This window comes from Hyperoodon ampullatus (genome assembly GCF_949752795.1).
Source record: "Hyperoodon ampullatus genome assembly, chromosome: 14".
Taxonomy (NCBI): domain Eukaryota; kingdom Metazoa; phylum Chordata; class Mammalia; order Artiodactyla; family Ziphiidae; genus Hyperoodon; species Hyperoodon ampullatus.
Genome location: NC_136927.1, coordinates 6,466,322 through 6,494,151, shown reverse-complemented (window position 1 = coordinate 6,494,151; position 27,830 = coordinate 6,466,322). Strand labels below are relative to the sequence as shown.

The 27,830-nt window shown below is 47.1% G+C and overlaps 1 protein-coding gene across 3 annotated transcripts in view; it reads right to left on the bottom strand.

The window, feature by feature from the left end:
- Positions 1-6,424: 6,424 nt before the first annotated feature.
- KIF16B (kinesin family member 16B) overlaps positions 6,425-27,830 on the bottom strand; it is a gene marked incomplete at both ends in the record, with an annotated part of 294,678 nt that continues 273,272 nt past the window's right edge. For all 3 annotated transcript variants that reach the window (XM_079719488.1, XM_079719489.1, XM_079719490.1), the window contains one exon: positions 6,425-6,583. In XM_079719488.1, the coding sequence (XP_079575614.1) occupies positions 6,425-6,583 (159 nt within the window). The remainder of the gene's footprint in view (positions 6,584-27,830) is intronic.

Here is a 27,830-nt window from a genome sequence, read left to right as displayed (position 1 = left end):
TGAGGCAGGAGATACGTGTGGTGTCATTTCCCACGTGATGAGTATTGCACTGAGCAGGTACACGGCTGTGGCTGCTTCGAGAGAGGAGTGTCCAGTCTGTTGACCTCCAATAAAGGTTTGGAACAATTTTACCTTTGCAGGTGAGCTCCTGGGGGGCAGAGGCCGTGGAGATCAGCTCCCAGCAAGTGGCAGAGACAGCCACCCAGGGATGGGTTGTGTGGGAGTCTGGGGGGGAAGGTTTCTAGATTGTTCTCCCGGAATCAACTGGTAGCCGATGAGTGTTAGGTCCAGGCTTCAACGGGAGCCAGAACTCAGTGTACCCGTCGGCGATCACCCACCTCCGGCTCCGAGCCCACGGGAGTTTGGACACCCAGCTGGACTTCCGACGGTCTGGGGAGATCACGCGTCTCAACGGCAAGGGCCTCTGAAATCTCAGAACCCCGAACACGCCAGAGGTCAAAGTTCCAATCGCAGGACAGCCAGCCTCTCGATGGCCCGGGACAGGAGAGGACCCCCGGGCCCTGAGCTTGCCCCTTGGCTGTTAGCACTTCATCAGGAAGTTTGTTTCTCCCTCTTACACGTAGCTTTGAAGGCTGAGTCCTAGTTGCCACGTGCTCTTATCTTCCTCCCCCAGGAATATCCTTCCGAAACAGTGGAAGCTGACGGGAAGCACGATCCCATTTGCAGAATCCTGGCCCGCAGCTCTCAGGTGCCCCAAACCTGACAGCTGTCTCCCTCCGACATATTGCCTTCACGCTGCAGCTCCCTCCTCCCTTTGGGGCCACCTCTCTGCTCACACACCACCTGCTCAGGGAAACCTTGGAGCGCCCCAGGCAAGACTGTTTCTCTAGTACATCCTCCCCTGGCATCCCCTGCTCTGCCTTTGTAACATTTATCTCAATGTGTGGTCACGTAACTGCAACTATGGGTCTGGCTCTGGGTGGCATGAGAGCCCCTGAGGGCAGGCCCTTGGCCACGCGGCTCACCCCTGTGCAGGGGCACCTGGCGGGAACAGAGAAGGTGAAGCAGAAGAATTTGTGCGAACAACTAGCCGGTGGAGCATGGGGCACCGATGGGCAGGCCAGGCCCCTGAGGACCGGGCGTGAGGAGGGCACAGCCAGCGTTGTGCACGCTCTGTGCCTCTCTCTCTCAGCCAGGTCCTCGACACAGCATGTGGCCAGTGGGCTCACGAGAAGCGCCAGAGTTTGGGCTGACCCTCCCTCCGCCCTCCCACTGCAGGAAGAGAATGGAGAGGTGGCCATGACATGAATTTATACCAGTGGCTTCAAGCAGGGCAAGTGCCGTCCATATCTTATGGACTGTCCCAGGCTCACGTCCCTCCTGCCTGTCCCCCACCTCCCAGCCCCCAAAGGGTACAGAGCAGCAGAGGGGCTGGCACCCAGAGATGGCTCACCCTGTGTGCTAATGAGGTGGGGATGGACAGCGGCCTGGGGAACTGGTTTTCTGATCAGTGGCACACACGGCAGCACATCCCACAGGAGCGAGCCCAGGGACCACCGACTCTTCAGAGGAGCCCTGTGCTCCAGACCGTGAGGGGAGCGTGGCAGCTGCCCCTGTATCTGAAGGCATGGGAAATCCCTTATGACCGTAAACTTGACATTCTCCATCCCCTTACAGAGGATAAATAACCAGTATCCTAATATTACTCCACAGGAGAAGGCCTGCACCCTCTGTGAACTGACTTTTATTATTACATTCATTGAGATCAGGGCTCAAAACACCACAGGAGAAAAACATCATATATGACAGCAAGTCACCCCCTCCTTGTCCATGGCTTCTCATTTGTTTGGAGGAGAAAAGCTAACAGAGTTTGGCATCAACCAAAGTGTAAATATTCAAAAAGGTCTGCATCACCACAAATTGGTATTCTTATTCACTGTGATTCTTTTCTCTGAAGATGGTCCGTGATGCTTTGAAAAAGCAGGTCCCTCCTTCCCTCCCTCCCTCCCTCCTTCTTCTTGCCTGGCAAAGAAGTGAAGAAGGAGCCACCCTCGGGCTGTTCTTTAGTGAGCAGCTCTCAGGCACAACTTGAAAGGCTACTGGAAAGATACAGAAACTTCCGCAAATATTAACTGTGCATAAGGATTCCTGACACTTGGAGGAAAGTAACTCTGCTTTCAAGCAGTGAGGATATTTAACAATATTTTTCTTTTTTTTTTCCAGATTTAAATTCTGGAGAACAGTTTCTCTTTCTGGTGACCTGACTTTATGGTACCCAAGAGCTTTGTGACGCTAACCCAACATGGGGCTTTCTACTGACGCATCTTCTTCCTCCATGCGTTTCAAATTTTGTACCAGTGCACCTTCCCATCTTCAACGCTTAAAGAGAGATGCCTTGTGCATCTCTTTTGCAAACACATCCACTTGTCTCTCTCTGAACGGGGAAGAGTCTGCCTTTCCAGCAGTGGAGAAGGAGCAAAACCAAACTGATGAATCTCAAATTCCCACAGAAGAGTCAGTTTGGGGAGAGATAACCCTTAGGAAAAAAGCCTCATTATTTTCAAATACAGGGGTACCAAATAAGTATAGTTAAAGAAAGGACATTTTGAATTTAGTCATTCAGCAAGAGATACACAGAAGGGAGACACTTCTAGAAGGGCACAGGGTAGCCTTAGGTGCCAGAGCTCTAGTTGTCTGTAATTCCACAGTGAAAAGTGTGTGCAAATGCTATTTGCAGGGAACAAGGGTGAACTCACAACCCTGAACCCCTTCAGGTCAGTCAACTGCCTTTCTGTCCCTCCCACCATTTTACATGTAACTGGTTCTACTGGATTCCCAAATAAAGAAGACTTCTGAAGGTATCAGCCTGGCCAATTCCAACATGACCCTGCTAACTCCCGGGTACCATCATAGGATCAATTTGAAATATGATGCTGTAGAAATTTACAGTGAGGAACTGGTAGATTTGTTTCAACTTGGAAATAACTCTGTATGTGCAAACTTTAAAATGTGAGCATCACAGAATCATTTTCTACCTACTATATTAGCATCAGAAAAAGCACTCGAAACCAAAGGAAAAAGTCAATAGTCAGGTCCTCTTCTTGCCTGTGGCAAGAACCCTGTCATAAAAGGAGGGCTGTACAGGCTCAACTTGTCAAGGATGATTCACCTTAGATGGTCTCTCTTTAATTAGTTTTTCCAAGACCTAAATGACCTATCATGATTATGTAAATAAAATGGAAGCATTTGATTTTGCCATGGAGTTATTTTACCTAAATTTCCTTACTCCTTCCCAGGAACAAAGTCCAAACTGAACCACTGCTGCAGCGTGTGTAGGATATGGGAGGACAGGGTCTCCTGGGGCAGAAACGTTCAACTCTGGACTCATGAAACCTCCAGGCACCATTGTAAGCATTTGTAAAAGACAGTGAATGTAAAAACCTCTTTCCAACACAACCCTTTGGAAGCAAGGTCACTGAATATTCTCTCTTGCATCAGGCTTGAATCGTTACCCGCGTTTTCTCTGAGGGGATGCGGCTTGCCTGTGGTGGCTGCAGAATGAGAAACAACCAGCCACATTACGATGCCACACTGCTCTCCGTCTCCAAGAACAAGCTGGAGGAAACAGTGGGGCAGCCGTGGGACTACGTGCTGGGGGATGTGACCGGGGGGGAAAATCCCATCTGTGAAAGTTGAACCCAGAACACCAATGTGGCCCAGCTCTGAGGCTGGGGACTGCATGCCCGCAGCAGCTACACTTCGAGTTCACGGATGCTCTAGGCTGTGAAAGCTTCTGGTTGTTTCTGTTGAGACTCATGAAAGTTGCTGCCCAGAGCTCTGAGTGGGTATCTGGGGGCCAGATTGAGCAGAACTAGCTCTTTCTGCAAACAAATATAAAGAGAAGTGCCCTGGGGCCTGGACACCCTGTTCATGAATGTTCAGAGCACCTCTACATTGTGGGCCGGGAATCTTCTAGATGTCCATCATTAAGGAGCCAGCGTGACTTGGTTACCCGCTACTCACATGCCTTGGTTAATTACCGGGCTGAATTTGAATCCTTCTGTTTCAGAGACAGCAAGGTCTGGGTGGGAGCCAGGCTGAAGGGCACACTACTTCTTGCGAGCCACACGTTTGGTGCACGTATTTCAGTGTGTAAGCGAGACCTAGGAGGACATGTTAAAGCTTTCTAAATAAAGAATTCTGTTGAAGCTCCTTAGATTTGTCCAACTGACTACAAAAGCGTATATTAATTGATGGCACCTCACCCTGAACCACCTTTAGTGGTCAGCTTGGCATTCCTTTGTTATTTGATGCACTTTAAAGTTATAAGATACATCCTTGCTAATTTTCTTTGACTCCTTTGAATTCGTCCAAATTAATGCAGCTTCAGTTTTGTCATCCTGCCTCTGTCATCTGTCTTCTCTTCATCCCTGAAAGGGATCCCATTCCTTGTTTAGAGGAGATTTTTCATTGGCTTGCCAACACTCCCTCAAGTTTTACTCAGATTAAGGTGCTGTTTGAGTCCGATCAGAAGTTTTCAGTTTGCATCCACACACTGGTGACAGTCCCTCTGCCTGTCACTCTGGGCTGGATCGGAACTGTGACATCACCCTGTGCAACAGTGTCATTCTCAGATGGGGACTGAGGTTCAGAGAAGTGAAATGATGCCCGTGTGTTACAGCCGGATTTACCCAGAGCCGGCCAGTACCTGAACCCCCAACTCAATACTAAGTACCTCAGCTGAGGATTGGAATCAAAGAATCTTCTGATTCCTGCGCTTCCTACAAACACACAGATATTTATTCTTGCCAAGTTTTTCTTGTGCCCTGTGTGATTCTAGTGAAACACTTGCCAGCAGCCTGGCCTCGGATACGGGTCCAAAAGGGCAGGAGACAGATTATCTGGTCAGTTGAAGAAAACCATTTCGTTTACTCAGCAAAGCGCTTTGACACCTTTTAGATAAATGACCTATGGTTAATTATCTCCCAGCTTTTATCCTTTAATCTCTAGGTTTAAATTCTCTAGTAGTAATTACCCCTAACCTCTCCCTGTAATCACAACTGCACTCAAAAGCAAGTCTTCCTGCAGCAATAAAAAAAAAAAAAAAAAAAAAAAAAGCCCTCATTTTTTTTCACGCTAAACTATGATATCTGATTAGTACAATAATAACTTTCCCCCTTATCGGGATAATTGCATCTTTAAATATATTTTTCAGACTGGAGAGCTCGGTTGTGAAGGCATATTCTCGAAGGTTGAACGCAAGCATGTTTTCTTACCCATTCATTTGTGACTTCAGTCATAACTATAAGGGCATCTTCTACTACAGGAATGCTAAATTATACATTATGTATGTTTCCAAGAACGTTAGATAAATTTTTAAACAGACCAGTAAGAATGATCATGTCACAAACTTAAACTGAACTACAGGGTAGCTTCCATAACTTCATTTAATATTGATAGCAGCTCAATTTAAATCTTGAAAAAACAAACACCTTTAATAAATTTGGTGTGAATGATTACATATTTTGATATAACTATCATACAGGAGTGTGTACATATATAAATCTATAGGTAGAATTATATACATTTCAATATATACCACATATATATTTTTTCTTCTCACATTTTTCTCTTTAGTAAAACAAAGAGGTTTTACTGTACATAGATGTGTGATGCTACATTAAGTCCTGAGTGATTTAAGGGATCGTTAATAAACTACAGTAAATTCTAGTCTTTCAGCTAAAGATCCAGTAGATTCAGTAACAAAAAATGTGAACAAAATGTTTAAAAATTTGCATTCAGCGAGGCGCTCGTTTTGTGCTTAGCAGAGAAAGCTTGAGAGTGCACGGCCGCCATCTGGGAAAAACTTCTTGAATATTCAGGATTAAACAAATATCCTATTTGAATGGATTTATAGAAATTGATGTCACCTACATCCAATGTGTCAAGCATGGAAGACTCCAGTCATGACTGGACCGAAAATCCCTTTTGCAGAATATGAAATTCTGTGTAAACATCAGTGCTTAGGGATTATGTAAAAAGTTCAGACTCAAATGGGGAAAAAGCAAAATACAATGAAATAACTTAAAATGCTTTTCTTGGGAGCCAGCCACATGGAAGGAATATAAAAAAAATAAGAGTGTATTTTGGTGAAAGAGGAAACCAGATGAAAGTCATTAGGGAGGTGTGGTCAGCCACCCACCTCGGGAAGCCCCAGGCTGGCTCGGCCCTGGGGGCCCAGGGTGATGGAGCCATGGGGACGGATTCTGCACACAACAGGGAGAAGGCCACGTGCACCCGCGAGGGGCAGGGACAGCCGCCGTCGAGGTCGTCGTCAGCCAGCCCGGCCCCTGAGCCCCGCGCTCCGCTCAGGCACTGGGACGAAGCGGTGAGGGGTCCAGGCCCCTGGCTGGGGGGCCGCTCGGACGAGAAGGCACTGCGTGGCGTGGCCCCATCACCGGCCCTACCCCGTCCCGTGGCTGCTGTAGTCGAAGACGCCCTTCTTGAAGAACGGCGAGAACTCGCAGACGGTGTGTTTGGACAGCGTCAGCCCCACCTTGTCGATGTGCAGCGGGGACGTCGCTGACTGGAGCATCACGCTGAAAAAGTCCCTGAGGTACCTCTGGGGAAGAGACAAGAGGCAAAAACACGGTCAGGACACTGTGGGACGGGGGGAGGGGGGAGGAACGTCCCGTGGAGCGTGGAGGAGCTGCCACTGTCGTTAGAAACAGTGCAGGGACCCTCCGCCGCCGCCTTTGCCCCATCAGACCCACCTGGGGAGCTGCCATGGCGCCCGGCGTGCAGGTGACACTTCCTGGCTCCTACGACACGGCTTGGACCTGTCTGCACACAACGCCCAGAGGGATGCTGGGTAGCGGCCGCTGGGCTTGGGGTCTGCGTTCCAGCAACAGTGTTGCTAGTTAAATAAAGTCATTTCCCCCCCAGATCACTCATTAAAAGGCAACGAAGAGGAGAACAAAAAGACTAGCGGTCTGCACGAGGCTAAACGTGCATTTTTAAAGGGCACAGGCCTTCTCTGCTTTGGATCCTTCTCATAAACCAAAGGAAAAGCAATACTGGGGACGAGAGGGTCCGTAGCAAGCACTGATATTTACAGACCCCTTTACAAATCCTATGATCACCAGTAAAAGGAAGCTGTTGCTAAGATTAATTGCTCTGAACCCCGTGTTCGCCTCTCCCCCCTGCACACGTCTGTCACAGCATCGGCGGCCTCTTCTGGCACCAAACAGGCAAAGCCCGTCTGAGACCAGGACCCAAGATGCTGGGGCTGAAATCAGACATGGGTGCCAGCAGGATGTGTTAAAGGGAAAGAGGACACAGAAATAGTTCACATATTTCAGGTCAGGCAAACGTTTTCTATAACAGAAAATATGGACGGGAGCAGTTTTAGGCCTGAATCTTTATTACTGTCTCAGTTTGTTTATAAAGTACAAATCCTGGGCTTCCCTGGTGGCGCAGTGGTTGGGAGTCCACCTGCCGATGCAGGGGACACGGGTTCGTGCCCCGGTCTGGGAGGATCCCACATGCCGCGGAGCGGCTGGGCCCATGAGCCATGGCCACTGCTGCGTGTCCGGAGCCTGTGCTCCGCAACGGGAGAGGCCACAGCAGCGAGAGGCCCACGTACCGAAAAGAACTTGAAAATATTAAAGAGAATAGATTTGTAAATTAAAAAAAAAAAAGTATAAATCCTGTCACAAACTCAGAAATTAAACATAGTAATTAGGGAATCTGAGTAACAAAAAAACTTGTCTGTGAAACATGGCCTAGAACAGTGGTCCCCAAGCCAGGGTGATCTGCCTCATAGACGTTTCTGATGGCCACAGGGCGGGTGGTGTACCTAGTGGGTGGAGGCCAGGGATGCAGCTAACATCCTACAATGCCCAGTACAGCCTCTGTGCAAAGAATTATTTGGTTCCAAATGTCACTAGTGCCACAGATGAGAAACCTAGGCCTGGGGGAAGTCCAATTCAGCTACCTGAACGAATTGCCAACCTCAAATTTACCTCTGAAAGAAGACATTCTGCTTAAGGAAAATGTTAGCTACTTTCTTAAAAACAGTAACAAGGATTACTAATAATTAACATTTGTATAGCAATTTACAGATTCTAAAAATCTTCAAACTTCTAATTTTTTATGCTTTATGGATGTATAACTGATGCCCAATAACTGCATATCCTTCAAATGTACTCATCCACTGAGGAGTGTTGACACACATAGATGCCTGTGCAACCTTCACCAAAGCGAGGTGACACACATTTGTACCACACCCAAAAGTTTCCTAAGTCACCTAATTTTACTTTATCGTCATAAGATAAAATACCTTCATACTCTTCATAAGTTATCTTCATAAGTTATCTTCATACTCTGCCTAGAATTACCTCTTTTTACTACTGTAACACCCATCGTCCGGGGAGCAAGGCTAGTAACCAAGAGAGAAGACTTGAAAACAAGGGTTTTTAACTCAGACTCTGTTTCCTTTGTCCAATATTCCTAACTTCCTGGTCTCATGGTAATTGCTCAAGAAGGGCTCTTGAAATAGAGATCAGGTAGAGGTAAGAAGGTGCCAAAACCAATTGCTAGAAAATGAAGACCTTGCTCCAGTACTTATTTGCATCAGAGAAGCAAAAGGGAACCTGCCTTGACTTTTCTGTGGGGGAGGAAAGCTGAGAACATTGACCTAGAAGGACCCGAGGTCCAGCAAACAGTTACTAGGAAATATCGACCACACCCGACCAGCCAACGCTCACGATGAAATGCATGTGCGCAGCTCACTGTGCAAGATGGAGAGAGAGATGATCTGGCACAAGGACGGGGAGCGAGCTCACCGCTGTGTGTGAGCTACACCCCTTCGTGGTGAGAAGCGGGAGCAGAATCGTCATCTCGGCAGCGCCTGTGCAGCCCGTGTCCCCACGGCCGCGCTCAAGTGCAGACTAAAGCGCGAGACGAGCTTGCCTTCCAGATGAATTCTAACCGGATGGAAGGTGTTTAAATCCAGCAACAGATGTTGTATCAACATCTGTCATCATTAGTTCATGAAGCAGGGGCCCTTTGAAGGGCCAGTAAAGCCTGAAGCGATAATGAGAAGAGAAGTGAAAATAAAAACTAGAAAAAAAAGGCAAAGAGAACGTATTGGAGACCCCCTTCCCTGCCCTGGCAGCACCATAAAGAGAGAGCAAGGGAGTAGCTGCAGGTGATGGCTTTTCTTAAAATGAACGCATCAGTACACCTCGATGAAACCACCAGACGGAAGGATCTGATCCAACTGATTTTAAGCATTACGGAAGAGCTTTGTCTTTGCAAGACAAATCTCCCCTCAGCAGAACGAGGCAGCCTTGGCTCCCTTTACCTAGACCGCTTCCGTGGTCAAAGAAGTGCTGCGATTAGGAACGGATCTTTGCGGTGACCTCGGGTTGCTCTAAAGTGTATGGGGTGAGTCGTCTGTATCCAGAGCCACAGGCTTGAGGTAGGCTGAGCAAATTCTTTCTGGTGAATGACAAACCCAAAGGGCTAGGGGGTGGAGCCGGGGACACCAGACGGAACTAAGTTTCCAGAAGGTTCCTGAAGTCACAGACAGCATCTCACTCTTCTCTGTAATTCCCCGTCATCCCGGGCACACTGCCGAGCTGGGGAAAAGTGCTTACAAGCAACCTTGATGACTGATTTGGATGAGTTAATTTTTTAAAAATTGAAGTGTACAAAGAGAAGACAGCAACCATCATGAATGTACAGCTTACTGACTTTTCAAAAAGTGAACACGCTGGCGTGCTCAGCATCGGAATAAAAATATCCAACATTTTCGGAGCCCAGGCAGCCCTCTGCACGCTGTTTCCCTTCAGGGTAACTGCCATCTTGGCTTCTGGCACCATCGATTCGTTTTGCCAGGTTTTGAACTTCATATGGATGGGATCCCACAGGGTGCACCCTTCTGTATCCGGTTTCCACGGCTTAACATGATGTTTGTGAGATTCGGGCACCCGGCTGGGTGAGCTGTGTGTGGTCTGTTCGTTTCAACGGCTGCATAATAGTCCACGTGACCATGCCCACCCACTGACTGGAACGGAGGGGTGTGCAGGGGTATGAGTTCGATTCTTTTGTCCGCACTTCTTCAGTAATGAAATCTACTTCCCCATAATGGTGTCGGGTGAGTCAAGTTTATTGCTATTCTTCCAATAAAGAAGTTTCCCCTTAGGGCTTCAGGCCTCGGTCCAAGACCAGCCATTGTACTAGAAGGCTGCTGTTGCATGCAGTCAATATACATTATAAATATATGTAAAATACTTAAATACTTAAATACACACATTTATATTAGTAATTTTTGCTGCCTGTGCCCCCAATGTTTTCCACAGCACCTGTGGCTGAAGGGAGAAAATTAAAGTGCTTCCTGGCAAAGCTCTCCCTCTACTGTTGATCCACAGACACCCCCGCCCTCCCTGGTGTGTGAAAAGAAGTCCAGAAGCCTAGCTGCCTAACCCAGGGCAGTTCACTTTATAGGCGAGTATTACAAAAACTCAAGGACATCGGGAATTTCAGCGGCTTATCAGGGTCCAAAGGGCAAAGCAGGAGAAGGATCTGTGAAATCCAATATCCAATTTGCTTCTTTCACATGGCATCTTCTCCATTAAAATCAGAAAGAAAAGCAGGCAAATTTAAATCTCTGTAGCCATTAGGGACCACACAAGGCTGGCAACCCTTGCCCGCCCTGGTGGTGGGGGGTCACACCTGAGTCTCTGCTCTGAGAAATACCCTGGGTCAGGGCCACTGAGAAGGTGGGGCAACATTCCAGCCCTGCCTCGGATACTTGGCGGAGGAAGGTCAGAGGAAACCCAATCGTCTTTCAGGAAGATTGCAAACTGGGAAGTGGCAGAGCAGGAGGAGGTCTGGAGGTGTCTGAGTGAGCAACTGAGGGGAAGGGAGGGACCGGGAAATGGAGCACAAAGACATGCAAGGGGCCGGCTGGAAGAGGGCGAGAGAGGATGGGCTGGGATACGGGCGGGAAGAGAAGATGAAGGAAGAGAAGGAAAACAGCACAACTATGCTGGAGACGGAGGCCCGTGAGTTGTTTTCCAAGTTGGCAAAAAAGGTTTAAGAATAACAGATATATCAGACATCTATCTAGGTTTTTTACTTTTAGCCTCTTGGACCAGCACTATAAAATATAAGGTCTTTTCTTATCAATGCTTTCAGAAAATCAAGTGTAGGTGGCTAATCTTTAAGGCATACTTCAGTCCTGATGCTGAATACCTTGACTTCATCAACTGTTCTTCTACGGCTGTGGGCATGTTTTATTGTTTTTTTTAAAGGCAATCTACACAGGGGCAGTGAGCGGGGTGGGGGGAGGCAGAAATCACTGGGAGAGATGGGCCCCCGTGGGTCTGTTCCACACAAAATGTGAAACTGGGATGTGCTTTGTAAAATCCCCTCAGAACAAAAATTAAATCCTGCAGGGGACCGTGAGCTTTCAAAGGCGAGGCCAAGAGAGACCAGCAGAAGGATGAGGGGTGCAATGATTGCCAGAGACACGCCCCACCAGGCTCCTGACGCCTTCTTTCCAAGGTAGTTGTTTATTTCCTTTAACTCTTACCTGTAACACCCCTCCGAGTATCTCCTTGGGACTGTCCCCGACATGCACACACCAAGCTGACCAGCTACTTCCTCGCTCCTCTCACGGAGAGGCCATTCATCAAAGGCTTGCGATGTTCTAGGCACGCTGAGAGCTTTTAATGGTCTACCTCAGTTAATTACCACAACAGCTCTATGAGGTAGAGACTATTATTATCTCCATCTTCTCGATGCAAAAGCTGAGGTCTGGGAGGCTTAAGTGATGTCCCAGAGGTCACAGAGCATGGAAGTGGGAGAGTGAGGACTCACACCCACATCTCCCAACTCCAGAGGCTGGTCTCAGTCACCAGACTGCCATCCACAGCATCCACCAGCACCCTCTTCTCTGGTTGACCCCCGTCTCCTGGCACTGCGCTCACTGGGCCAGGCCGATAGCGCTGGGCATCTCAGCTGCTTGGGCCAGATGCTGCCTTTCCCGGCCTGATGGCGCTCTCATGGGGACAGGGACACGGGGTTGTCTAGAGTGAATGTTCCACACAAGCCTGGGGCAGAGACCTCTTTCCTGTGAGGCTTCTACTCTTCGACACGGAGTCCTACGCAGCTCTGCTCATGCTCCCCTATCTTCCTTACAGTGCTTTGCTGGGCACTGGCCATTTTTTGACCGTCCTTCCTCTGTTTCCCTTCCCAAACAGCGTTCAGATTCCCTTCTGAAAAATACCTTCCCCTTCTTTGGGGATTGGTTATCTGGCTGACTTATGGCAGAGGATTGGTGATTTTTTTCCCACTCACAGTCTGGGATGGGTACCTCATACCCAAACTGCTAATCAAGATACCACTTGGGGCCTGCTGGGATCAAAGGGTCCTCTGGGGCAAGGCTCTTCCAGACTGCAGAGCTGGTGCCATAGAGCACTTCAAGAGTTTACGTAAGAAATTCAGGGCAGATGCAGAAGAGTTTCTGATATGCCCATTCTGTCTCTGGTCTTTGTAAGGAAGTGGGCTTACAAAGTCATTTTCTACTGTTTGCCATAAAGTTAACTGACAATCCCCTGGGGCGTTGGCAGGTACCCATCAGGACTCAGAGGAAGGCTTCCATCTACACCACATCCGACTCCTGGGGGGCCAGTCTGTTGTGGGATCAAGGCATCTGCCCAGGGCACTTCTCTTAGGAAGAGGTCAATCCTAAGAGGCTTTCAGATGGGTCAGTGCATCCCAGAGGTCCATTCCCACCCAAGCAGTCAGCTGGAAGCCTCCTTCCCCAAACCCAGATACACACAGGGGCCAATTTTAAAAATTCCAACACCACTTCAAAACACAACCACCAAACATTATTAATCTTTGAACCAAAACACAGGCTAATATGGCCTGTTGGCTGTGTTAATGAGTTCTGAAAGGCAAAACACACCCCCTACAGCAACACAGGGCAATTCAGCAAGAATTTAGCCAATTATTTTAGAGCTTTAGCCTGGTACTTCAATCGACACACTGCATTAAGGGAAAAAAATGAAAATATAATGTGTTGCTACATGCTACTTCACTTCAGACATTCTTGACGAAGGTCATAATATTAACATGATTCACGTGTGACCTACTATAGGAAAGAAAGGAAAAGTACTTGAGGAATAACCTGGGTAAAAGCTGGCCTTCCGGTAGCCTCTACTGGGTTTTTCCTTTCAACTTGGGAACTTCTGGATAAAATGCTAGTCTGCTCATAGGGATGACCACGTGCTCTACAGCCCGTCCAGGCAAAAACGTGGGAGCTCAGCAGGGCGTTAAACAGTGTGGCCGCTCCCATCTTGCAGCCATTCCCTTTCAAGTCTGGGATCTGGAAGGAAAGGAACGTTGGAGATCAGGGAAAGGAGGGAAGGTGTGTGGTGCCCAGGCTCAGCGAAGGATGTGAACAGGGAGCAAGGCCAGCGTGTGGAGGGCTCAGCCTGGGGAAAAGCGGGACTTGAAGGAGATTATGATGGGCCTTCACCTGGCTGTGGGTCTGCCAGTACTTGGTACTGACACAAAGTGCCTTTCCTGGCTCAGGAGCTCCTATGACCCCTGAGACACACCGAGGAGGAGGAAGACAGGTGTGTGGATCCTCTGTTTACAGATGAGAAGACTGAGATCTCAAGGGACTTAGCCAAGTTGGACGACTGTAAGAGGCTGACAAAACGACTGGCTCTTCAAATTGGGAAAAAGTCCTCGAAATTCTTGAGGAAAATCCTTTAAGCCTGCAACGTAAGGTGTGAATGTAAATGTAAACGCAGCCCCTCTCTCTGGAGCTGTTCACACCCCGCTCATGTAGGCTCTCAGAATCTACCCTGAATTTCAATCAACCACCACGTGCGCCCGTGTGCGCGCGCGCGTGTGTGTGTGTGTGTGTGTGTTTGTGTGTATAAGAGATGGGAATGAGACTAGGGCCTCAGAAGCGTTTGAAAGACCTTACCTTTTTATCTTTTGGCTTCCTTCCTTCTATTTTAATTAGCAGGGGGATAAAGTCATGACCATTTTATGTTATTAGAAAGTTTCCGTTTTAATAGGGCTCACGGCTGTAACTGTAACCTACTACTTATTTCACCAGCAATATTTCACCCCAGCCATGTCATCCTAATGATTTTCCGGACATCTCACTGTTGTGGAGCTCTCTTCATTTTACAAAATTTTAACATCAATCCATAGTTTAATTTAAAGCTATTGAAATTATTAAAATTGAAATGTTCTTTAAAAATGTACTAGGGCTTGAGCCACCTTTCCACTGTGACATAGTAACAGGGAAGATAGTTCAATGGCATTCCTCATTTCCAGAAGTCATTAGCCATGGTGACAGCTTAAAGACAACTCTCATTCCAATAAGACTCAGAGGTTTCATTTACCCTGCAGTACTTGGAGGCTTCATCACTGACTGGTGGGCTCTGAAGATGGATCCGGCCTGGATGGAGGCACACTGAGACATTTCTAGACCCCAGAGAGGTCTGGTCACCATTGGCCAAGTGTTATGAATTGACCCAGGCAGGTCGATACTATTCACCCCGTGAGTCTTCCCAGTTCTAAGCTCCCATACGTCCTAGTCTGAATACTTCTCTCTGAATATTTAGGAATCCTAAAATCTGTCTCCACTGGATCAACTGGTGGAGATGCTGGGTTCCTTTCCCAACACGCCCCCAAATGTCCTCACACTCTGATAAAATGGGGACAGTTTGATTCAGGCAGATCACTCCTCTGCGCGGTTACTGCACACCTGCTTCCCACGAAGCAGCGTGTGGGTACTGGATGTCCAGCGCTGCATATGACAGGCCCGGAGCCTGCCCTTCCAGGGTGCCTGGGCTGCCCGTACCACATCCTCGTGGTTCAGAGTCATTCTTACTGGTGCTATGCTTCCATCGTCTAAACCCTGCTTGTCCTTTTAAGGGCTGAATCACGGATTATTCTCTGTTGACGCCTCTCTTCAGACCCCATTCATGAATCCAACAAATATTGACTGAGAGCTTTCCTCCTGCCAGCACTGCTGTGGATTCAGTAATAGATAAGCCTCATTTCCGTCCTGAGTAACGCGAAGACCTTTCAGGGAGGTGGGCAGGAAAAGCAGGAATTAAAATGTGGCTCCCAGAAAACAGGAATGAGATGCTTTTGGAGCACTAGGAAAGGCAGCCAGCCTCGTCCTGGGAATTGGTGACATTTATGCCAAGACCTGAGGGGTGGGAAAGAATCAAGTGGGGGAAGATGCTGAGGGAAGCTTCTTCCAGGCAGAGGGCAGAGTGTGTACAAAGCCTCATGGTGGGGAAGCAGAGCTTGGGGCACGGCCAGTGGTCCAGCAGCACTGGACTGTGCACTATTCAGCGTGGGGGACACACTTCTGGAATGCTCTGCCCCCAGATCAGCTCTCAACCAGGTCTCAGACCGGGGGTCCAGCACTGTGTTCTGGCAGCTTCTCTTTTCTCTGATCCATGGAGTCCTGCCAGGCCTTCTGGGTGGAGCCTGTGACTTGTTTTAACTAAGAGAATGCACTGGAGGTCATGCCGAGAGTGAAGAGGTCACCTTGCAGGTTCCAGGACCCCAGCTGAGCCCAGTCCTTAGTGGAGCTGTAATCTGAATGCAGCCATACAAGTGGCCAGACCTGACAGAGACATTTGGAAAAGATGAACCACCCAGCGGTTGGTTCCACCACCCTGTCCACGTTCCAGAACCACAGCATCATAAGCAATAAAGTGGTAGTTTCTTTAAGGCACTAAGTTCTGGGGTAGTTTATTACTCAGTGATAGATTACCAAGATACACGTATTTGGGAACAAGGTAAGAGATGAGGGAATAGATGATATTAGTCAAAGCAGAATAAAGTTTCTTTGGTTGATGATTTATGCTTCATGCCAACCTCTTCCAACCTTTTCTGTATTTCTAATAATAATTCTGTCTTTGCAGGTATTTCTTTTCTGTCCTAGGTTTTAAAGTAAATACTTGCAATAAGTAATCATCATTTGAAATATGGTATTTATTTCTTGATATTATATAGAATTGGGTGCTCCCACTTAAAATTCATCAGAGTGAAAATGCTAGTCTGTGATTACAGAATCTGAACTATTCATTACAGCTATTCAGAGACTCTTCTTTATGAGTTTAATGACATAAGCATATTATATTGAATTATTATGGTACTGCATCAATTGGACTCATAAATTTAATATACTCAGTCTGGTTCACATATTCTAATAAAATCCAGCAAGCTTTAAACATTTTATAAGGGATGTGCATTTCAAGTCCATGTAATATTCAATTTTTACAGGTTGACGTTCTTGCTCGGGGTCTTAAGCGGCTTCAACAATCCTGAGGACCCAGACTGGCCAACCAGCAAGGTCAGGGTGAAACCCCACAAAAACACAGGCCACATCAGAAAGCCCAAGGTCTGCGTGGGCTAAGAAGCTGGTTAAGCTTTCCTCCAGAGCACAAGTCACTAGCAGTCCCATCTTTTCGTCTCACAAAGGAGGAGAGAGGAGTTCAGGGCATGGTGTACCTGTGAGCTGGAAGTGACACCACTTGTCAGCTGTGAGGGGGTAGGAGGCAAAGAGCTTCCAGACTGGCTCAAAGACCCCGCTGTCGACCCCGCTGTCGACTTTGTTCAGTTAAAACAAAATATGGGAGAATGCTGGGAGGAACCCAGTCCCCAGAGCTCACTCTGGTTCTTTGACTTTTGCTTACTGGATCTTTGTAAGAGATAGGTAACCGGCTAAACACAGATGCAGAGCAACGTAACACCCTCAGCACGGAGGGGAGGTTGGAAGAGAGCCCTGGAGATGCACCTCAGCCGTTGAGACCACATGGCTGCTGCAGTCCAACTCTGCTCTGCAAGCCAGTTCCTTGGGCACTCGGTCATTCTGCAGCCACCACGCTGGGTGCGGGGACCTTACAGCACAGGGACAGAAAGTCCCCAAATGCCTCTGCACCTCTGCTTCCTCATTGGGCTATCTTTTTTTTTTTTTTTTTTGCGGTATGCGGGCCTCTCCCGTTGCGGAGCACAGGCTCTAGATGCACAGGCCCAGCGGCCATGGCTCACGGGCCCAGCCGCTCCGCAGCATGCGGGATCCTCCCGGACCGGGGCACGAACCCGCGTCCCCTGCATTGGCAGGCGGACTCTCAACCACTGCGCCACCAGGGAAGCCCCCGGACTATCTTTTAAGGATCAGAATATTAAATGAGCTGCTGTCTGTCAAGTGCTTTGGGCAGGGCCCAATTCACAGTGAGTATTTATTAAGTCATCGACACTATTATCTATACAGCTTTGTCCTCTGGGAGTTCATGGGCAAATATGTTAATTTTCTCCTCTTTTGGATGTTTAGAAACACATGGGCTTAAAGCATGAAGTATTTGACTTTAATGTTTTCCCCTTCAAAGGAAAGTAGAGGACAGCAAGAATCTGGAATGTTTTTTCCAAAGTCACCTCATAGCAGATACTGGCAGACCCTTTATTTCAAGAGTTACTTTAAAGGAAGGAAGATTTAACATGTTTTTCAAAATGGAGAATCATATTAAAAATAAAAAATCTAACTATAGCAGGTAAATTATCTTCTGAAAGATCTTTTTTTTTTTTTAAGTAAATGCTTTACTGGGAATTTTACATTTCAATTTTATAATTTAACATAAAAAAGACCTTATTTATCCCATAAATGGTTGGAAATAGCAATGATGTTTATTTATTTATGTGTAAGAATTTACTTTTTTTAAAAAAATAAAGGTGTTCAAATAGCAGCTTGGAAATCTCTTGTCTACGGGTTATAGGGAGAATTCAGCTTAAGCCTTGATGAAGGCTAAAGTTCTGTCTGATTATATTATTCACTGCTTTTTACTGTAAGCACAAAGCAAATCTGCAACACAAGTTCCTTAGCACCAATTTCAAAAATTAATCCTTTAAATATAGGAACATAAGAGGAAACTATTTCTAAGAGAATTATTCCCATTTCCATTTAAAATGTTATTAAATAAATGGTAAATTTTAGTTCTAGTGTAGTTTCAAATCCACTAGTCTTCTTTAAAAAAAAAAAAAGCATGACTCACCATTCATAAATCAGGGTTCAGAGATTGAAGATACTCTGAAAATATGTGAAACCAAAAAGCTACAAATCATAGATAAAAATCCATACATTTCCCTTGTTGTAGATTCCAAGTATAAAAGACCTTCACCAGGAGTAGATTCTATGTCAAAAAAAAATCACTTTCCCTGCTCATCCACAAGAAGCAACTCCTTAGCCTTTAAAGTTTTATCATGTGATTGCATCAATTCAGTCACATGAAAGATCATTTTAAGATACATTCTGGATACTGAAATTCTGTAAAGTGCCATCTGGGGGGAAAACAAAAACAAAAACAGAAACAAACCAAAAACCCTATTCTTTTCTTTGTTTCTAAGTTCATGATTCCTCCCAGCACTGTATAAACCTTCAAAGAGGTTCCTGACATTTGGAGAGAAAAGGACAGCTCCCAGTGACCAACGTGACTGACAGACGTTCAAATGACAATCTTGCTGTGTGTGGCACCTCCTGGCTACAATGCCCTTAAAGAACCAGGTGCTAAAACACTTGAGAATCAAGAAGCGGTTGCACGTGAATTACTGGCATCTCAAAGTCTCCCTTCTAGTGGAACCCAGGAGTTGGATGCAGTGCGATGCTTCGGGAACCCAGAATGATGATCTCGTCCCTTTCCACCGGCCATGCCTGTGGGTGAGCAGAACGATCCTTCCCTTTCGAGTCTGACCTAAGGTCATCTGTGTACCGATGGCAAGTGCTCCTTGGCTGGCCTTGAACTGGGCCATCACTGAATAACACTGAGACCCTGAATTCAGGGTAAGAGGGTAAGCTCCGGAGACTCTGGGGGGGAAGACCCACTGCTCCTTTTTTGTTCTCTGGACCAGGGGTTCCTGATGATCCCTGTGGGAGTATCTGCCTGGCAGGTTATCCTCCTGCCTCGGGAGTTACTCCTCAGGGTCCACATGGCCCTACGCCCCGGGGAGAGCTGCGGTCACGCCCCAGGTGTGAAGAGGACTGTGGCCCCGAGTGGTGGGCCTGTGACCCTGCCCCACAGAGAGGATTAGCTGGGGATTTGGATTATCTGCACCAATGATCTCCTTCACAGGGGACAATGGCTGAGGTTGGACTAGGGTCAGGGAAGGTGGAGGATGGGAGAAAAGCCAGATCAAAACTTCTCTAAATGTAACACCTCTGATTTTCAAAAAGGATAGATCTGTATTTTATATAGGAAAATGAAAATAAATTCCTTTACCAAACAGATATTATCTACAGAATTAAGCATCTAAGTTAAAAAATATAGACATTGAATCCGTGTACTTCCTGAAAGACAGTCTCCATTAGATGACTGACACAAAGATGGCATTAGGTAATTAGATCTTAACAAAGGCATGAGTTTTCTTTCCTTAGGACCTTAGCTTGTAGCAAAATGTCATGGGTTTACACTATCTTCTTCCTCTCAAACAAGGGATATTTACTTATTTACTACAGAGAATGACATCCAACAAATCAACTTATAATTCAAAGCCAAACTTTGGAAACGTTTAAAACTGTCCTGGACAGCTCTTAAAATCTGAGAAGCTGCTGCAGAAGAGAAGTGAGGGATGCTGCCAACCAGGAGGATGATGACATGTGCTCTTCTGGACACTCGTGTCTGGCTGTGTGAAATGCCAAACGAACCCCAAGAGTTTGTAAGCATCAGTCTTTCAGTCGTCAAAACCTGTAACATCCATGACTGTTTTCAACTGCAGGGCTAGGCAAGTAGTGCAGTAAAAGTTAAAAAGTACTGACAAAATGTGGGTGGAAAGATCTTACGGATCAAAAAGAAGTCTCACCAGTGAGGGGATACTGGAGAAAGCGATGGGGCCATTTAATCGAAGAATCGGTGGGCTCATGTGACATCTGCAGACTCTGCCACAAGAAAACTGCCTTTCCAAGTAAGGAAGGTCAGTTTATAGGGACCGCGCTATTACCTGAATTATAGCCAGATTCTTGCAAATGAGAAACTTCAGATAAATGCAATTTTTGTGAACTGGAAGATAGCACTATAAATGGGAAAGGAAAGGGGAATACCAAGAAGCATAAATACTCCAGACTGTGGAGATGGTGAGAGCAGACAGGGCCCCTCGCTGCCCACAGCACTCACTGCAGAGCCTCAAGTACGAGCCTTATGACCCACCAGCTTCCGCTGCCAGCTGGTTAAAAAAAATCCATTGAGGGCTTCCCTGGTGGCGCAGTGGTTGAGAGTCCGCCTGCCGATGCAGGGGACACGGGTTCGTGCCCCGGTCTGGGAAGATCCCACATGCCGCGGAGTGGCTGGGCCCGTGAGCCATGGCTGCTGAGCCTGTGCATCCGGAGCCTGTGCTCCGCAACGGGAGAGGCCACAACAGTGAGAGGCCCGCGTACCGCAAAAAAAAAAAAAAAAAAAAAAAAAAAAAATCCATTGAGAAAAAGGCAATGGCTTCATTTACTGCCATTTTCATCTTTGATTAGCAATTTTTTTCTTCTTGATTTCAATAACGGTTTCTTAATTTTACTTATAAATAATATGAGACAGGTGATCTCAATTAGAAAACAGACTAGAGAAAGTTTTGGTTTTTTTCTGGTTGCCTGGAATGACTATTATATATATAAATGTAAACACATTGCAGTGAACTGCTGGGAATAAAAATAAGGCTATCTAAAAATGGATGGGAGTCTTACAAGGGCAAACAATAAAGATTAAAAGTCATATGGAATTGGAACAAACTGATGTTCTTCTCCATTTGTTCCCCCCCAAATATTGTCTCAGAGGGCTGCAACAACGCTGCTTCATTACCACTATGAAATGTATGTGGAGTGTATAGAAGAGAAAAGGATTGTCAAGGGAAAACAATAGCTGGCGGAATTCAGAAATAAAGGTGCAGTTTACGAAGGCAACAAAGGAGGGTGTGGAGGTTGCCTGGCACAGGCCACGATGAGCACCTTTCATCCAAGAAAAGCACGACTTACCTAGAAGACAAATCTGACTGAATGGCGTGAAGGGAACTGAAGCATCTTCAGGAAAGCCTAACGCCAACTGGGAGGGGCTTCATAGGAGAGAAAAGATAATTCCCCAATGTTGATATAAACAGTGAGCAGAAAACTTGGTGGAGACAAGACAGAGACAACAGTTCTCAAACAAAAGCGCAGGAAGAATTCTGATCGTGTCTTTCCGGCTGCTGCAGCAAAGAAAATGTATGAAGAGGAGCCACACTGACCTCGATGGAAAGAAACAAAATGGACTATTTCCGGAAGCAAGAAGCCAAGCCTTCAGCTTTATAGCAACACTAGAAGATACAAAAGTAACCAGCGGAATGTTAAAGCAAGGGACGGCAGGGTGAGGTAGGACATGTAGCACAATGCTTCTCAAACAATCTGCAGGGAAGGACTAGTTAAGGAGGGAGAAGTGATAAGCAGAGGAGAGGAAAATGAGAGGGGGACCCGGCCAGGAGGCTCAGCAAAGGCAAATGGGATCCCAGAAAGAAACGGAAAAACCTTAAAAGAGGAAATGATCACAAAAATCTCCCAGAGATGAAGGATGTGAGAGAGAGAGTCCATGCAGATAGAAGCCTGCAGAAGGAAGGGTGATCACCAAGCAGAAGAACCGTGAGCACTCTGAACGCCGGGGACAGAGGGAGGGAGGGAGACAGAATCATGTCGCATCCGAAGGATCAGGAATCGAAATGGCTTTGGACCGCTTGACAGCAGCACTGGAATCAGAAAACAAAGAAGCAACCCCTCTGAACTACAGAACGAAATGGTTTCCAACTAATATATTCTATCCAGCCAGGGGGCGGGTGAAGAAAGACCTCAACAGACATGTCTCTAGAAACGTACCTCCTACACATCCTTTCTTATTTAGGAAACTACTAGGGATGTGCTCCATCAAAACGAGGGAGTAAGTCAAGAAAGAGGAAAACACGGAGCACAGGAAGCAGGGGAAACACCTGGAGAGACATCAAAAGAGGTTGGAGAAGGGAGGTCAGGGCGAATGTGACCCAGGCTTTTACTCCAGCACATCCATAACTGATTTAAAACCAAGTTTCAAAAACTATATACACACACACAAAAGAGCAATAGGTTCTCTCTCTCTCTTACACACATACACACACACAGCAAAATGGTCAGGAAGGATATACACCCAACCCATAAGAGCAGTTTGAGATCCTCTGAGAGCAGAGACTGGGGTCACTTATTTGGGGGTGATCTTGGACACAGAAGCAAAGGGGTGGGAAAGCAAGAGAGAGAAAACAAGAAAAGCCAACGCAGGGGGGTGCTGCCGAGCAGGTCACCACGGTGCATGACGGGGCCAGTCCTGCTGGGGACTCTGAGCAACAGGGAGACTGTGCTTCGCATCGTCCCTGGAAAGGAGGGGAGGCCGGCAGGTTCACCCACAGACTCGCAACCCTCCCTGTGCTCCCTCCAGAGCCTCACCTCCCTCTGGCCCCGGACTGGCGTTGGCTTTGGAGGAGGCCGAGGGGGAAGAGCTGAGAGACCCCAGGGGATGCCACCAGCACAGGCTGGAACTGCCAGGCCGCGGCCAGTGTCACAGGGGGTCAGGGGCCAGGGAACAGCACACGGCATGTATCAGCTGTGGGACGGGCCTGGGGCTGGCGGTGATGGAGGGGACCCTGGCCGTGGCTGTAAGGAGGGGGCCCAGCTCAGCGGCCCAGGCTACCCATGCTGGGAGCCAGGGATGCGGAGTCCGTCTCTGCTCTCGGCTCAGCTGCTTTTCCTCCCAAGCACTCTGTGTCTTTAGCGTATGGCTTTCTGCTGAGGACTTTTTGATTACGCAGCAAGCTTACTCATTATTTTCCTAAGGCTCAACAGGCATTTTTAAAGGACTTTAAATACAAGTTTTATTGCAACCTTAGATGATAACTCAGGCGGATGTGGCTCACGCACTGGGCCTAAGTGAATCTGTCATCAAACGACTGCAGAGCATTCAGAAGACAGAGAGGCGCCCGTGAGCTCCCCACCCCACCACGGGCTCAGCTGACACCCACCAACCAAGCGGGACTGTGGCATCTCGGCAGGAGAAGCCGGGACGGCTGCCAGGGCAGAGCCCCGGGCCTGGGCTGCTCTGCAGTCACTTCCAGGAGCGCCTGTGCTTTCTGTTTTTACAAGAGTGGATTCTTATTTTATTCTCTTACATAACTCTACCTATGGAATTATATCTATACACAATACTGAATTATATCTAAAACTGACATCTCTACACTTATTACTTATACAGTTATAACCTACGTTTATGTTCACCTATATAACTATACTTATAACTGCCTATAATTATATCCACATAATATAATCTATAGTTAAATCTATATAATATCTTATCAGATCATGCTTTACCCTATTTGTAATTAACAATGTATCATTGCATGTCTCCTCCTCACGTGATGACTAACACGATTGTGATGCATCTACAACAACACAATCAGGGGCCCTAAAGGACAATCTGGGTCCCAGGAAGGCACTAGAACCTCACAGGGACACCCCTTTATCTACACCCAGGACAATGTGTGCACTGGGGGAAAAGAAAAAGTAGCAGCTTCTGGCAGCAACGAGCAAGTCTAACTGAACAAACACGAACACTGCTAGAAATTAATGATATAAACATGACACTATCGTACACATGACTCAAAAGAGTCACTAGTTCCAAAACAATTTTAGTAACTTGGCGTCACCGGAAGGAGGCAGGTGTTCTTCCACCATCCATCACGGCTGTTCCTTCCCTCCACTTTTAGCTGTGTTTCCATCTGACACTCCCCCTGGGGCCCAGGAGCTAATTAAGTGCTTCGGTTTAGAAGACCCTTCCTCCCCATGCCTGTTGTGCCGCAGCATGAATGTGAGATGGCAGGGGCGGCCGCAGAGGGAGAAAAGATGAAACGGCATCTCGTGATGCAGGGTAAACAGTGAGGCCGGCAGGAACGTGGAGCTCACACGTGTGTCCGAGCAAGGCAGGCCAAGCTACCTCCAGGTACGGGCGATGCGGGAGGGAGCCCAGGCCGCGTGCCCCAGGCATCCACGCCACTCGTGATGCCTGCTTCTGTTAAAGAGGCAGGGAGACATTTAATAAAAGAAAACAAATAACGATGCCTCGCTGTATCTAGGAGGAAAGCAGGAACAATCCTACAGCTGTGGTTTAACTCTGCAATATTCAAGCTTCGGTTCATTTTGCTTTTAAAAGTAATCCCAGGGGGCTTCCCTGGTGGCGCAGTGGTTAAGAGTCCGCCTGCCGATGCAGGGGACACGGGTTCGTGCCCCGGTCTGGGAAGATCCCACATGCCGCGGAGCGGCTGGGCCCGTGAGCCACGGCTGCTGAGCCTGCGCGTCCGGAGCCTGTGCTCCGCAATGGGAGAGGCCACAACAGTGAGAGGCCCATGTACCGCAAAAAAAAAAAAAAAAAAAAAAAAAAAAAAAAAAAAAAAGTAATCCCAGGAAGTGAAAAATGTTCTGTACTGAACTCCACAGTGGAGCACGCCCAGCTCTTAAGCTTGCCGTATTGAGCCGCGATGCGTTCCTTTCATCTGACGCTATTTCCATAAGGAGGAAAGTGCTGGAGAATCTCTGTTGTATTTGTCAAGCCCCCAAACACCTTGTAGGCGAACATGGGTGCCAGGAAGATGACAGATGTTACTGATTTAATGGGGATTGCACATGACGTGGGACTGTAACTGGGATTGATGTTAGAATCTCAAAAGCCTCAAAAATGGAAAAATGACCACTGCAGCCGTATCTGTGGTGAACGGAAATGGCTTCTGTCGCGGTTAGTTTTATGTGTCGACTGGGCTGGGCCATGAGGTGCCCAGATATTTGGTCAAACGTCATCCCGGTGTGTCTGTAAGGCTGTTTCTGGAGGAGATGAACATCTGAGTCAACAGACTGAGTGGCGCATGCTGTCCTCCCTCGTGTCGGTGGGCCTCATCCACTCGGCTGAGCAAAAAGGCAGACGCTTTCCGAGTAAAAGGAACTCCTGCCTGACTGCGCTGAGCTGGCACAGCCGTCCTTCCTGTCTTTGGGCTTAAATGGAAATGTCAACTTGCAGAATGGAACCACATCACCGGCTCTCCTGGTTCTCGGGCCTTTGGGCTTGGACTGGACCCACACCACTGCTCGCCCTGATCTCCACCTGCCGACTACACATCTTGGGACTTCTCAGCCTCCAAAACTGCACAAGCCAATTCCTTATAACAAGTTTCTTCCCACGTACACATCCTGCTGGTTCTGTTCCTCTGGAGAATCCTGACTAATACAGCTTCCAAACCCTAAGTTAGTGAAGTGGTAAAAAAAAAAAAAAAAAAAAAGCACTATTTCAGTACCATGAGTTGTGTGTAGAAATGCAGAATTCACAGATGTTTTTTTGTGTGTCTTTTTTGTTTGTTTTTTGTTTTTTTGTGGTACGCGGGCCTCTCACTGTTGTGGCCTCTCCTGTTGCGGAGCACAGGCTCCAGACGTGCAGGCTCAGCGGCCATGGCTCACGGGCCCAGCCGCTCCGCGGCATGTGGGATCTTCCCGGACCGGGGCACGAACCCGTGTCCCCTGCATCGGCAGGCGGACTCTCAACCACTGCGCCACCAGGGAAGCCCTCACAGATGTATTGAATACTAAATCTCACCGTCTTGTTAAGATTAATGTTGCGGGTCTTGGGCATACATGCTCATTTCATCACTGCCCTCAGCTCTCATTCAGCTGAGTGGCAAGCCATGCTGACTCCAGTTCCTGTGTAATCCTTCCACTTTCCTCCACCCCAACTGCCATCACATCCTCCTTCAGGCCACCGTCATGTCTTATCTGGAGGCAGTGATAGCCTGGCCATTGCTCTTCCTGCCTCCGCCTCCCTGCTCCTGTCATTCTCTCCACGGAGGTGAAATCTCACCCCTACACTCCTTTGCTTAAAGCACTCCATGGGCCCCTCCCTGTCCTGTGGTTCAGGTCCAAAGTCATGAAGACGGCTTTAGGGTCTGGCTTTTCCTTCCCTGTCTACGCCCACACCAGTCTCATCTTTCCCCAGCAGATTCCTGGATCCCACCCTAGTCTTGTTGAATCAGAATATACTAGAACAAGGTCTGAGAATCTGTATTTTTCATAAAGCTCCTCGAGATAATTTCAAAGATTGGCCAGACCGGCTTGGGAACCAGTGTTTTGGGAGTCACGTCCTCTGATAACCACGGAGGTGGTACATGACTATCTGTAGTTCCATGATGAGTCGTCTCTGCTCCAACAGGACCATGAGCTCCTTGAAGACAGGAAGCATTTGAGTGACACATGCAGGACAGGCTCAGTCTGGCACGGGAAGTGGTCCTGAGCGTGGCCAGTGACTGCCAGAGTCACTGCATTCCTTTAATACAGACAGCAAAGACCATCAGAGGGAGACCACCAGACGCCACATGCTTCCTCTGAGATGTGAGGGGACAACAGCACTGCCTCTACTGTGTTCCTGCCCCAGAAAATCAGAGCTGAACTCAATCAAGCCACTCAATCTAACAACTGGTTTTCAGAAAACGCAGGATTAGAGGCGCACGGTGAACGGCACACCATGGGATGCAATTAGCAAAACCTCAAATGTGAGAATTCACTGGACAAATGACATGGTTTCATCAACAAAAAGATGGTGAGAAAAAAAGAGGGAAGGGAAACCTATAGATTATAAGACACTTTAGAGACACATCAACCAATACTATGTGTGGATATAAAGTGGGTCTTGATTCAAGTACATCTATTAAAAAGAAATGAGAAAATTGGTGTGGCCTGACTGGGTATTTGTTTATATAAGAGATTAGTTAACTTCTGGTGTGTGTGTGTGTACGTGATGACAATGGCACTGTGGTTATGTTTTAAAAAAAAATCCAACAATAAAGAGTGACCATATGTTGGTGGGAATGTAAACTGGTACAGCCACTATGGAGAACAGTATGGAGGTTCCTTAAAAAACTAAAAATAGAGCTACCATATGACCCAACAATCCCACTCCTGGGCATATATCTGGAGAAAACCATAATTCGAAAGGATGCATGCACCCCAATGTTCACTGCAGCACTATTTACAATAGCCAGGACATGGAAGCAACCTAAATGTCCGTCAACAGAGGAATGGATAAAGAAGGTATGGTACATATATACAATGGAATATTACTCAGCCATAAAAAGGAACGAAATAATGCCATTTGCAACGACATGGATGGACCTAGAGACTGTCATACAGAGTGAAGTAAGTCAGAAAGAGAAAGACAGACATTATATAATATCGCTTATATGCGGAATCTAGAAAAATGGTACAGATGAACCTGCAAAGCAGAAATAGAGTCACAGATGTAGAAAACAAACTTATGGTTACCAAGGGGGGAAAGCGGGGTGGTGTGACGAATTGGGAGATTGGGATTGACATATACACGTGACTATATATAAAACAGACAACTAACGAGAACCTACTATATAGCACAGGGAACTCTACTCAATGCTCTGTGGTGACCTAAATGGGAAGGAAATCTGAAAAAGAGTGGATATATGTATATGTATAACTGATTCATTTTGCTGTACAACAGTAACTAACACAACATGGTAAAGCAACTATACTCCAAAAAAAATTAATTAAAAAAAATAAAAAATAGAGTCTTGCTTTTTAAGAGATATATCCTAAAATATTTATGGTTAAAATATGATATCTGGCATTTGTTTTAACATAATCCTGTGAATGTGTGTATATGTGTGTGTGTGTGTGTGTGTGTGTGTGTGTGTGTCTAGTGACTAGAGGTAGAAATGAAACAAAACTG